The following is a 13416-nucleotide window of genomic DNA, read 5'->3' as shown; positions in this document are numbered from 1 at the left end:
TTAATTGCCTATCTGTATTGTTTATTGACATCAGGTTACAGGCAATTTATTTGCTATTTATATTGGAGTTGGGTGCTAGGTCGCATATATTGGCTATTGGCATTTGGCTGAGTACACCTCCATTTGTTTTTATTTGGGTGATTTTCTTTTTTCTTCTTGATCCAGGGTGAGCTGCTCCTCAGCAGGCAGAACTAAAACAAAGTGTGGAGCTAGAGCTGGCTGTGCAGGAGTCCTCAGTGACAGACTCTCAATCAGTGATATAAACCAGTAGCACAAAGAGGACAGCAAGGGCACAAAGAGACAGCGGGGAAAAACAGTGTAATAACCAGCATGTTTTCACATCTAATTCAGTGAATTCAGGGTCTATTTTGACAGTTTGTGGTTGTTGGAACAGTGGAAAGACTAGGGGTGGGTCTAGTCTAAACTTGGTGAAAAACATTCTAATTCAGAGGGCGTACAGCTGTGTTTTTCTACTTTATAGCATATAAGGTGTAAGAATATTTACTTGCTTGTCATTTTGTGAGTTTATTTGTTTTTATAGTTTAGAGAGATTGTGAAACATAGTGAATTTGCCACTCACACAAATCTCCCTGCTGATATATCAGCAATCACTAGTTGTAAAATTTCAACACATTGCCCAATCCTACTATCTATCAAACCATATTTTATCACCCACTCAATTGCACCTGTTCCTATCAATAATGCAACAATATAGTAATAATGCCAGCTCCATATTTTGAAAGCTTTCTCCTGATTTCTTCTGTGAATCAAAGATCAACAATTCAGTTCTCTTCTATGATCATGTGTCTTTTTTCCAGCCTTTCTTCCCCTGCATAATATTAAATCATACTTAGTATTAAGCTTTAATAAATATAGCTTTAATGTGGATTTAATCAGTATTCCTGTTGCTCCTACAGCTTAATAATAAATAATACAAAATCAATTCTGAACCTTTTGCTTCGTGAGGTGCACCGAAAACACCAATGTTCTGCACTGCTTTGTTTCAGCTTCCTGATGGTTCTGTGCGTTGGAAAATATTCCTCTTCCCTGTAACAGTCATGCTAATAATTTTCTCCTCTTTTTGTTTGCTTATCAGACACATGCTGCTCTACTCTTGTTTTCTCTCTCCTCTCCTCAATATTTCATGCCATTGGAAGTGCATCTATTCTCGGCGTTCCCCGTGCCCTGTACCACCTCCCAACTGTCAGAGCATAATATTCCATTATTCGACACCCGTCCGCCTTTTTTAACCCTCTATGTGCCTCCCCTGTCTTCCAAGTGGATGCCATCATCTGACCTCGGGTGTAAAGGGTAGCTTTTATTTACTTTCTGAGAGGTTTAGTTCAGATTTTAAGCTTGAAGTAAATCCTGTGGTCTAATAAAGCCAACATAGACGTGGTACGTTTGCTCCCTAGAGAGTTTTGAGTGAGTCGGCATTATTCGCTCTGCATAGTGAAGGCCCAAAACTGTAATATCTGATTATAGATTAAATTAGATGAGATCTGATACTAGAGGTGTGAATCAGCAGAGGCCCCATGATATAATTTTATCCCAATACTTGATACGATATTATTGCGATTTTAAGTATTTATTAAATTCAATCAAGAATTGTTTTGTCAAATAAGAGAAAATTCTCAGTCTATTCATCTCACTTCAGTCTTTTTATTTCCTCACAATGAGAGTCAAACCCACAGACTGACCAACAAAGTGTTCTGTGAAACTGAACTGTCAAACATGTATGGACGACAACAACTGCAGCATTTTCTGAAACTTTCCTCATTTTTTTGAACGAAACATTAAAAAAAAGCCTACTTTGTAGCGTTATTTCAAAAACTTCCCGACACGATATCCTGAAGCACATGTTCCTATAGATTCCTTAGATCTTCTAGTTTCATATGAAACCAGTATATTCCAGCATATTCCTAAAAGTTAACCCAATACGGTCACCGTTAAAAACAAAAACGGCGAAAATACAGTCGGCCCGCTGGCCGCCGGAGCACTTAATATCGATACTTGGCATGAATCAATATAATATTGCCATGCAAAATATCGCGATACTATGCTGTATGGATTTTTCCCCCCACCTCTATCTGACATAGTATGCTACTGAATAGTCAAGGGTCACTTTTTGTATGCACAATGTATGATGACAGAGTTCCACCACCGCTGCAAGGGTTATTAGATGTGGTCGAACAACTTGTCACATGAACTACTTAGTTTTCATTACAAACCAAGTCTCTTAGACAAGTCAAGTCAAGTTTAATCTCTAAAGATTTTGGTATTGGAAGAATTCTTGTTTCCACTTGCAGTGTGTTTGTAGTTTGAGTAGTATTGACAAAAGAGGACGAAGGTATTTGCTGAAATGCAATCTTGCGACACCTTCAGCTATTGTCTGACAATGATTTATCTTTTTTATAAGCTTTATAAAATGTATCTGCATTCGTATGCAGAGAAATAATCCAGTCACAGACATCGTCTCTCAAATCCAACTCCATTTTCACATCTCAAGTTGCTTATCAGACTCTAAACAATGACAGCACACAGAAAAGGATGTCTTGGCTCGGATAACAATTATCCAGATATCCACTAGCTATACATCACAGCCCTTGAATACTGGCCATTGCCCCCAAGATACCGAAATTTAGTCCAGTTATAGCGTAATAGGGTTCCCAAACCAGCTCAAACACAAAATCCAGCTGGATTCAAGTTATACTTTATACTGCTTGTTTGATACCATATTTATTTTCTTAAGAAATATTGTGCCCTTAATCCATGTCAGCTTCCCCTCACGTCACTGTGCTGTTTTACACCTCTCTGTTCCTCTAAACAGATTGTCCTCAAAGTTTACCTCGTCACTCTTCCAGCCCTCTGTCCTTTACGACCATTAACCAACGCATCTCTCCCTTCCCCAAAGGCTCAGCCCTCATCCGAGCATCCATTTCCCAGTGCTCCCTTTTCATCACAGCCCGACGCTGAGGAACATTGTTCTTGATTGCTTGGCAGATGCCATTATCCTGGGCTTATATCTTCACAATCACATTAGCCATTTGCACAGCTGGCCACTTACTGAAGCGAGGCAGGTTAAGCACCACACTCGAGGGGGCAAAATGATGGAGGCCCACCTGGAGCTTAGGCCAGGACTCTCCTCAGCACCATGCCATTACCAGAAACACTGTTGGCCTTTCTTCCATTTTGCTAATGCCTCCATGTCGCCTGCACCATCATCCCTCAGTTCCTCAGTTTATACTTTAGTCCTCTTTAACCTTCTCTACCTCTCCCTTGATTCCTGCACTGTAATTTCTTCCTTCCTCAAACCTCGATGTATCCGTGCCCCCGGGCACTTTTTCTCCCACTATAACTTTTTTTCTCCCTTAGTCTTTTTATCCATTCTTCAATTTATCACCTGTATGGGCATTGTGGAGTTAAGGGACTGCAAAATGCAGATTCACACCAAATAAAAGTAAAAGAAAGGAGGAATGAGTTGGCGAGGTGACTGTGTCAGCAAACCGTGCAGAGCTCGGGCAGCAGGACAAAGATGCTTTTTTTTTTTTTTTACGCACCCTTATTCACACAGAGGTGTTTATTTGTATGCGTCTCCAAGTTCAAAAGGCTGTTGTTATTTTTGTCACAGTTACTTTATATTCAGGTTTGACATTTCACTAGATTAACTGATTAATCAAATAAATTGTTGTTTACTGACACCGCCACTGGACATCAAATTCAATCAAGACAACCTTGTTTTAATCCATTAACATTAAAGATGAGATTACCCTCCGAAATGAGACGTAGGGAAAGGAGGAACAGATGGGTGAAGGAAATTAGAGATCGCACAGATAGAAAGCCAGGAGGAAGAATAAAGAAATCCCACTGAGAAAGAAAGCAGCCCATTTTCTCCTGGAATATTGCTTACACCAGGAATGAAGTCAGTTAGGAAATCAATATGAAGTCAACAAGGATATATGAAAGTGTTGAGGCTGATTGATGATAACAAATTATCTGAATAATCAATATGCCCATAGCTGCTGTTCATGAATTAATCACAAACAGAGCCAGAGTCAAGGTAACGAGGCATGGTTATGGTTACTATAGTGTGCAGCGACATATTGCAAAATGCAAAGTATGCTGCTGCAGAAGCTGCAGGAGGCAATAAGCATGCATAAACAGTGCGTCACGTGGTGCAAAGTCGAAAGAACAACTGTATTCAATAACTTATGACACTGGGAAGACTCATTCAGTCACATGTTGAGAATACACACAAAGCACGTCATAAATATGCATTTGTGCATCTCTCTGCCGGTTGAGACGACTCCAGGAAACATATTAAATGTCACTCTCTATATTTTCATCTCACTTTCATTGGCACTGTTTGGTCGGGCGCATGCAACAGGAAGCGAGAGATCATCAGTTCATGAAGAAATGGAAGAATATGCTCGAGCACTTTCCTCCTGAGTGTGAGGCGACAAAAAAGATGACAAATGTTAGAGTGGATGGAGGCGAGTGATCCACTGGAGCCGCACAGATAGGTGGTGGGACAGAGAGAGAGGGGGAGAGTTGGGTGAAGAAAAAAAAAAGTGATGGTACTTGCTCTTTCATCCGCCCCTTTACTCCAGTCGCCACGGCAACATGCCTGGAGGGCACTCAAGAGAGGCGTCATCACTGACAAAAACAACAGAGAGGCAGGGTGTGAGTGAGAGCAAACGAGAGCAAACTAGACAGACTGTGTGTATGAATGAGAGCCGAGAGAGGAGAAAGTAGGTAGCAGATCTACAACTGGCGCTGGCTACCTCTCCTCACTCAAAGAAGTGTGAATATGACCTTCAGGGACTCGGCTGAGAAGTGTAATGAACATTCATTCATCATTGGAGGTCATTTAGATTAATGTTTGGATCGCTCAGCTAAAGTTTCACCAACAGCGTCTACGACCACGTTTATGGGTGTGAATATCACTGATATCCCCTCCAAAAAGGACACTATTATGAGATATGAAATTGGCAGAGTTAATCAAACCGAGGCTAATGCTTAATATTTGGAATTAACTGAGCCATTAATACTGCGGGCTGCCGTTAGGCTAGATAGAGTGGTTAAACCACCACAGGCGAAATTAAACAGGTTAATTAAAGTCTCCAAATTTTCATGCACTCTCCCTCAGTCTGTATTTCACTGAGAAACACACACACACACACGCACACACTTAATTACTCAGACACATGTGTTATTACTATACTTGTGATGGCCTTCCGCCGACTGTATTAATTTTCTAATATTAATCAAAATCCCAGCTCTCGCTTTAACCCTTAAAGGAATACCTCACCCTTAAGAAATGACCATATGTATATCAGTTACTCACCCTGTGTTACCTTGATTTTGTGAAAAATTGTTTTTTTTTGTCGCATGCCTCCACGGTGAATAAAGAATCCAAAAACCAATTAAATCCTTGATGAATAGAAGTAAACGGCAGCCGCATTTAACAGCAGCAAAACATCCGTCTTCAAACTTTTACACAACTTGTGTAACCCAAATCTCATTCACCAGCACTTCCCAAACACATGGGTTTTTGCTGAAATCTAGCTAATTAATACACTCCTACCAGTAGTGTCTCACACTGGTGCACTGCAAGTTCATCCAGGTCCAGATTTAGCATGCCTGCACAAGCAAGAGACAGTATTGGAAGAAGTTTTTTCATTAGTTATATTTTAGCGAAATTGTATCTGTTTTGGCACATGGTTTTGGAAGTAGTTAGCATTCGAATGGATTAATGAGACACTCGTGCCGAATAATCGAAGTCTCATTCGTAAATGTGTGTAAATGGCTGCAGCTATTATTAGTTTGTTAACAAGTTCTCCAACATACGGCAGGTTGTCATGTGTCAGTACCAGAAATTACAGCACGTAGGTACGTATAATGGCAAATATGTACGTATCGTGGCCAGCTCATAGAGACATTCGCCATTTTAAATTGGCTTTCGTCAGTCACTACTACGTCAGCAAGATGCCAGTGGACGCATTGCAGTGGTCGGTGAAATACGTCAATATTGCTTGTTTTTCGCTGCCTGTACAGACAACCTAAATTGACGTTTTCGATGGGAGAACAGGCCGGAGTTTGTGCTTGATTATTCTACACCCGGATCATAGCGGCGTATAGGAACCAATGTGCATTGTGTGTCTATGAACATGCAGACTGATTGTAGACAGAATGTTAGAAAGCAAGTCCTGGTCAATAAAATGTCTCAGAAAGCTGTAGGACGTGGCAGACACTTTCGTTGGTCTCAGATTAGCGATTATAGAGTCTGGTTTCTGTGATTACATGGTAGACCCACAGTGGATCTTGACCTATCATAGCTTACCGTCCATCACGAACCCTAGTGGGGCCATTATCGGTGTAGCATAGACAGCGGCCTGCACATCATCAAGTTTCCCTTTAACTTGTCAAACATTTGTTTATCACACAGCTTCTATTTTTTTCTAGTTGTTGACAGAAATTGAAAAGGTGTGCTTGTAATTAACTATGATAATGATTAAACGTGTGATAGTGAGTCATTTCACAGCTGCTGAGGATTGGAGTCTTCTAGTGTGCTCCCACTTTAATCCCAAAGTCAACCCTGAACCAAACCTGTGCTAAGTGTTGGGGTGTAGTGAACTGCATGTTATAAAAATAATAGTTTAACTCTGCAAATATGAATGTAGTTGAACTACCAGCAAGCTACTGCAAAAATTCAATTATTCAAGTAGTTAAATTACAAAAGATTTGTGTAGATAACAATTAAGACTGCAAATATTTTTTGGCCATGAAGGAAATGTAATGTAATCTTTCTTTTATTTAAACAGGGACAGTGCACATAAACCATTGACTGAAACAAGGAAAGATTGCACCAGGTTTTAGCAAAATTGCTCTATTCTGCCCATAGTCCCTGGGCAGGTATAGGTGGAACAATAGAATAGTAAGTAGATAAAGTACACACAAAAAAAACCCTGTCATAAATAAGATTGCTGTGAGGGCATGTCCAGGCAATGCTTTCAGCAGGCAGCCACCACCACACACATGACCTTTAATCTTTGTGTAGAGCATGTGCAGAAGGACAAGTGTTGCTCGGTGCTCACACAGCAGTCATCTTTACATTTTTCCCCACCTGCGTGCACGTTTGTGTCCTCCATCACCTTATACCTGCCAAGAATACATAGTCCACAACCTCAAACTTCCATAAATCTGCTCTGAGTATGTACGCTTGCTATAAGTAAGTATGCTTGCATCATCATGGATAAACCTCAAGAATATTTAACAAATGTTCAGAGAATTTATGGCAAGATATTTGGCTACTTAAGTACATCCTAGCAGGACACTACCTTCTGAGTGATTGACATTGTATACAAAACCAAAGCTGACATACTTGCACTTAACCATGAGTAGTGTGGTATTTTTATTTTTTTGGTTTTTGTAAGACCTGTGAACAAGTAGACACTCATTGTAATAAACTCAATTTAGTGTCATTTTTTACTGGCACGTGAAGCTTGTATTATATTGTGTTGTAATTTCATATGACATACAGTATATATTGTTAAATGAATGATTTTTGGCTGACTGCCTAGGTCCGTCCTACACAAGGGTCTGTATGTGCCTGAGTGAGTGATCGTACTGTGTATTGGCCTCATAATGACACTGCTTTTACTTCACTCATTAAATTTCAAAGGTAATTATTCGGGCTCAAGCATTATTATATCATTAGGCATATTATTACTTGTTTTCATTAATGGGGCAAAAGCATACTACCTACTAATATCCAAAATATTCACATAATACACACTACCATTAACTATTCCTGTAACACAGTGCTCACAAAATCTTAAAATTGCATTGACCAATCCATCTAGTTTTTGACTTAGTCTTGTTTTACTTTAGTTTGAACTACTTTTCTAAGTAACTAGATTTCTCCCAAGAGTAGCTTAGCTGTGGTTTAAATTCTTTCAGCATGAAGTAATTGCTCCCCCAACGTCGTAATTAGAGATTAAAACAACCTTTTAGAAATGATGTGCTGTATTTCTAACATATTTTATGCTTTGTGAAAGTTATTGGCTGATAAATAAGCCTGTACCCCTACACCATACCTTAACCCATAAGAACCTAGACCCAGTTATCCTTAAAGGATGTGTTCTATAAGTGGACCACGTAGAACACGTTTTTTAAGAAAAATACTACCCCTAAATGTCAAAGATCTGTGATGTGACATATACGTTACAATGGGTGTTTATGGTATTTATGTTTATAGTATTTCTTATTTTAAAATTAAAAAAATACACACACATTTTCTGCTTACAGAAACACAAATTTGCTTTTTCTTTTGCATCTCCACAACATATATTAAAATTGTTACATTAATAGTGCTGTTTAACAATAAAATATTTTTCAGATTAGTTTTTAAGTAACAAAATAATGATAAATTAATAATAAATAAAAACAAATAACCATTTGCCTTTTTGTTTGCATCTCCATAACATATATCAAAATTGTGACTTTAATTTGTTCAGGAAATATGGTCAGAACAATTTAATGCAATACAGGACACCATATTAACGGATTAGAATTGTTAAATGGGTTTAAACTTAGCCTACTAACAAAAAATAATTTTTGAAATAAGCTACTTTTTCACATTTCTGTTTCCAGTCACACACACATTTTGGAGAAGTAACTTCTTGTCACAGTCACATAACCACCACACCAGGGTGTTGAGTATGTGTCGCTTAGGGATTTAATGAGTTAAGGTGAAGCATAAAGCTGACTATGGGAGATTCTAGAAGATTTAAAGTGTTTGTCACATGGGTGTCACCATAGGTTCCTATGGGTTATATCTGTTATTTTTTAATGATGATCTTAAATCTAAACTCTAAACAAGAAATGTGTACAGTTAAAAATGATCACGACTTATTTCTATTGTATTAATATAGAGGATAACATTTTCTGGCATAGTCACCAAGGCACAAACACATACACACGCACACACAAACGGTGCATGTTCCGAGGGGCGGGGCAGCAGCATAGATGGACATGTGAGCGCATCTCGGCCATCAGAGGGCGGGTTTGTAGCGTTGTGTGCGCAGCGTGTGGCTGCTGCTGCTGCTGGTGGTGATGATGATGAGAGGATCGCAAGGTACACAAACCTTTCAACGGAGATCCAGCCGCTTCAAAGCTGTGCAAAGAACAACAAACACCGACTTCAGCTGTCAGCTGTGTGCGTTGCCTTAACATCACCTGTGTTCTTCTTCTTCTTTAATGAAAACAAAACAAGACTAGAAAAGTGCGCAGCGGAGAAGAAGTCCAGATAGATTTAGCACAAGTGTCCAAATGGGTCTCGTCGCAATGGGATTTGAGTTGAAGAACACGTAACCACTCAGAAGTCACCCTCATTCAACCCGTTGTTAGGTAACTGGGAAGTTGAAAAGGCTTTTTTTTTTTTTTTGACCGCTGGGATGTTGTGAACGACACGTCGCCTGGGACAGAAGGAGCGGGGACGCAGAAGGAAGAGAGAGGGGATCCAGGGCTGGACGAGCACCGGAGGGGATTATGGCTCTCGCAACGTTTTCTCTCAGCCTCATCACGCTGGCGCTTACAAACTTGCACCTGTCGAGAGCCAGCGACCGGCATGCGGTGTACTGGAACAGCTCAAACATACTGTAAGTGGCTCTCTGCAGCAGCACCGTCCGTGTTAACAGCAAATTAACTTGTGCTCCCTCTTTGTTTGATGCGCACCTGTGCTGAGAACTTGTTTACAACGCAGTGGTCGCCCTCTGCAGCGTTTCTTTTGTTTAAGACCTTGACACACCACAGAAAGATATTAATACAATAATGCATTTTTCTCCAGTTTTAAATCAACCTGATAGTCAACAATTGTCTCACTTGTTTCTTTTCATGCCTTTTAATTTCTACCCTCAAATTTCTCGTCTTTCCCATTTAATCAGAGGACATGAATGCATCTCAGGAGGGAAAGTGTTCCCACAATGTTCCTTCTCTCCGCCCTGCATACAGAGTGCTTACTGTATAAATATTTGATTTCCATCTCACATTTAGTCCATCATCTGCTTCACAGTAATGACTCATTTAAGCAGTCATCTTTTTATTTTTTTGTCCCCCTGCGTGCACGTTTGTGTCCTCCGTCACCTTATACCTGCCAAAAATACATAATTCAAAACCTCAAACTTCCATAGATCTGCTCTGAGTATGTACGCTCACTATAAATAAGTATGCTTGCCACACAAACCACGTTAATGTATTCACACACACACACACACACACACACACACACACACACACACACACACTGAGCCTATCCTTGGACTTCCTCCTACAACAGTAAGGTTGCTTACCTCAGGTAAGCTTCCCCAGGCTCTGCTATCTCTCTCTACCTGTGAGCTATAAAGCCGGCTTGCTGTGGGGCAGAGATCGATGTGGATTCTACTGCCTTTGTCTTCTCATTAGCCAACAGTGAATCCATCTTTCTCACATTCTTTTATCTCCTCTCCTCACACAACCTCCCTCCATGCCCCCCCTCCTCCCCCTTCTCTATCTGTGTTCCTCCTCTGTCCATTTGTATGCACCTCAGACACGGGTCTCTCCTATCGCCTCTCTGTATCTCATACTTGGTTATTTTCTTCCCTCTCTTATTTTTCTACTGTGTCTCACCAGCCGGCCTGTCCCCCTCAATTCCCTTTTTTCTGCATCTCATTACCGCCCCCCCATCTGCTCCCGGTCCCTCATTCACCTCCCAGGCTCTCAGCTAGAGAGTACACATACAGTAGATGATTAGAAATTGTATGAAAGTAATTTGAATCTACGTGGATGTGGGGTAATTGAAATATTTGAAGGTTTCCTCAAGTCAAACAGAGAGAAAACTGCTATAAAACCTGATGGGAAAAGTCAAGGTGCTGCTGCAGCTCTGTCACTTCCTCATTAATGTTAATGTGTGAATGGCAGTCACATTCAGAACTATTTTAGATTTATGACTGCAGCTAATCCCGTTAGTGTGATGTGAATAGAAAAGTGGTATATTAACTGATACTTGCATTGAAGCTCCGTTAAAGTGCACAGGTTTTTTTTTGAGTGTCATAATCAGTATTAGTCCGATCTATCAATGTTAATTAGTCTTTCGCTGTGTGCTCAGTCTAAAGTGATTTTCACAGCATGGATATGGTAGTCATTCATTGCAGTGTTAGCACATTTTGTGGCTTTAAATTGACATTTATGTGTTAAAATGACAAATATGTGCTGATATTAATGAATTCCGAATACTGTGTGAGTGTGAGAGAGAGGCAGGTAGGCAGGGAGGGAGACAAAGTGCAGGTGTGGGTCTACATGCCTGCATGTGCAAAACCTTTCCTTTCTCCACAGTGAGATACAAATCTCTAAAATAATGCAAAAATTGACCCAGTTTGCAGGTAGCAGACAAATCCTCAGAGGCTATGGCAAGAATACTGATGGCCATCAAGATTTAAAAGGCCTCAGGCTTGGGGCCACTTCTCCACCACTCCGTCGGCATGCATAGAGGACCAGCTGAAGGCCTCGCTTGTTCAACGGTGCAGCTCCTTCCCCTCATCCAGCTCTGGTTATAGAGACGAAAACTCAGGAGGGAGCTGTAAAAAGTGAAGGCAGTGACAGAGAGCCAGAAAGCTCAGGCCTTTAGGGCCAAACTCTGGTTGGGGCCTTAATGTTTTACCCTTGAGCGCAGCATTCAGCGCAGATGGTTACGGCACAGCTGCAAGGAATGGGATCACTTGGAAGCCAAGCTGTTTGTGCCAAAGCCATGAAAATGGCTTTTTATGATAATGCGCAGCTAGAAATGTCTTGCTCTGGTGTATTGAAAGTCAAAAGGGGATTGTCACACAGTTGATACCCGGTAAAAATGTGCTGTTTGATTTGTTGCAGCCTTTGTGAAGTAAACAACATCAGACGATTTATTAAAGCTTTTTCCTCCGCCACGGACAATTCGAAAGCGAGATGTCTCGATTATCATAACCCAAAGATATAGCTCATAGTGCTTTGATTACCGCCCAAGTCCGTCACGATCGCACTACCCCCCATTAGAAAGTGTTGCTCTCAGCTTCCGCTCTCAGCAGTGCGCCTGGCCAACTCGTTACAGATGTCCCTGCTAATGGCTGACTGAGGCAGGAAAAAACACACACGCAGGCCATTAAATCATCTCGCATCTGAGGCCATCTGCCAATTAGAGGGGGGAGATGTGAAACATCTTGAGAGCACGCAGGAGCAGCGGTGCACTGCGGTAGCCTCGCCTACCCACAAGCAACGTCCCATGCTCCTGCCACCTCCTCCCATCAGGTGTTTGGCCTCACTGGTTAGACACACCGCATCTCCATAATTGGGCACCCCATGTCAGCATGATCAAAACAACAGCGCAGCTCTCATTCACTCTCCCACTCTCCTATAAGTCACACAGTGTGTCTACCAATGCTTACAACTTAGCAGGACACCAGAGTAAAAAGCCTTTGCACGGCCGTGGGAAGGAATAGCAGGGAATTGAGTTTGAAAAAGGGCCACACATCTTTTCGCTAAATCGCCGTTCCCTCGCCTGCTCAGCAAGATGAAAGGCTTCTTTCGCCGTTTGTGGCTGATCCACAGTGAGTTACAGCTCTGTGTGTTTCATGCTACACATTATAACCCTGATTTGGACCTGAAACGGTGTCTTCCTGGCCCCTAGAACACATGAAGAAAAATCAACCCACACCATATCTGGTGCTACAAAATAAATTATCACCTTGACAAATAGCCTCGCTGAGAGTTCGAGGTACAGAGTCCTGGTGATCAATGTTTAGTCGAGGTGCCGTCTTACTCAACAGGCTCATTAACCGCCAGGTCTGTGTGTGTGGGTGTGTGCAGACCCAGCTAGAGTCGGAGGTGTTTCCCTGCGGGGCAGAGGAGAACCCTGAAACCCTACAGGGAAAGGTTTGAAGATATTTAGTTGCAGTAGAGGAAACTGTTACTGAGAAATGGAGAAAAGAGTGATGGGGAAGGTGATGGAGAAGGAGAAATCAGAAAATAGATGGAGGGAAAGCGAAGGATGCAAAGTGTGAAGAACATTACTGCAGGGAAGAGGTGGGCGTAATGGAGAGATTGGAGGGAGAACACGCAGGAAAGGTGGAAAGTGGAGCAGCCTTACAGAGGAAGAAAGCGAGGGAAAGATTGATTGAGTCTGCCAAAAGTCAGGAAGGGTGAAAGGGAGCGCGGGTTTACCGGATATGGAAGTTAGGTTATTTGGGTGAATGTGTTGCAGCTGCTGTTTTCTGACGAGATGATACCCACGGGAGTTGATCCGTGCTAATGTGGACACAGGCTGGGTCATTCATGTGGACCGATGCTCAGAGACAATAGCACCCGCCATTCACCTGCCCCTCTGCCCTGCGAAACGCCGAGCGTACA

General features: G+C 41.5%; 1 protein-coding gene across 1 annotated transcript in view; it reads left to right on the top strand.

Annotated features, from left to right (window-relative positions):
• The first annotated feature begins 9132 nt into the window (after positions 1-9132).
• The window catches only part of efna3a (ephrin-A3a), a 78676-nt gene continuing 74392 nt past the window's right edge, over positions 9133-13416 (top strand). Inside the window, exon 1 of the mRNA XM_059350383.1 lies at positions 9133-9662. Coding sequence (XP_059206366.1) covers positions 9553-9662 — 110 coding nt within the window. The 5' untranslated portion in view covers positions 9133-9552. The remainder of the gene's footprint in view (positions 9663-13416) is intronic.

The sequence above is a fragment of the Centropristis striata genome, chromosome 14 (assembly GCF_030273125.1).
Source record: "Centropristis striata isolate RG_2023a ecotype Rhode Island chromosome 14, C.striata_1.0, whole genome shotgun sequence".
Classification (NCBI taxonomy): Eukaryota; Metazoa; Chordata; class Actinopteri; order Perciformes; family Serranidae; genus Centropristis; species Centropristis striata.
The sequence above is the reverse complement of the archived record's forward strand: the minus strand, read 5'-3'. Positions and strand labels throughout refer to the sequence as shown.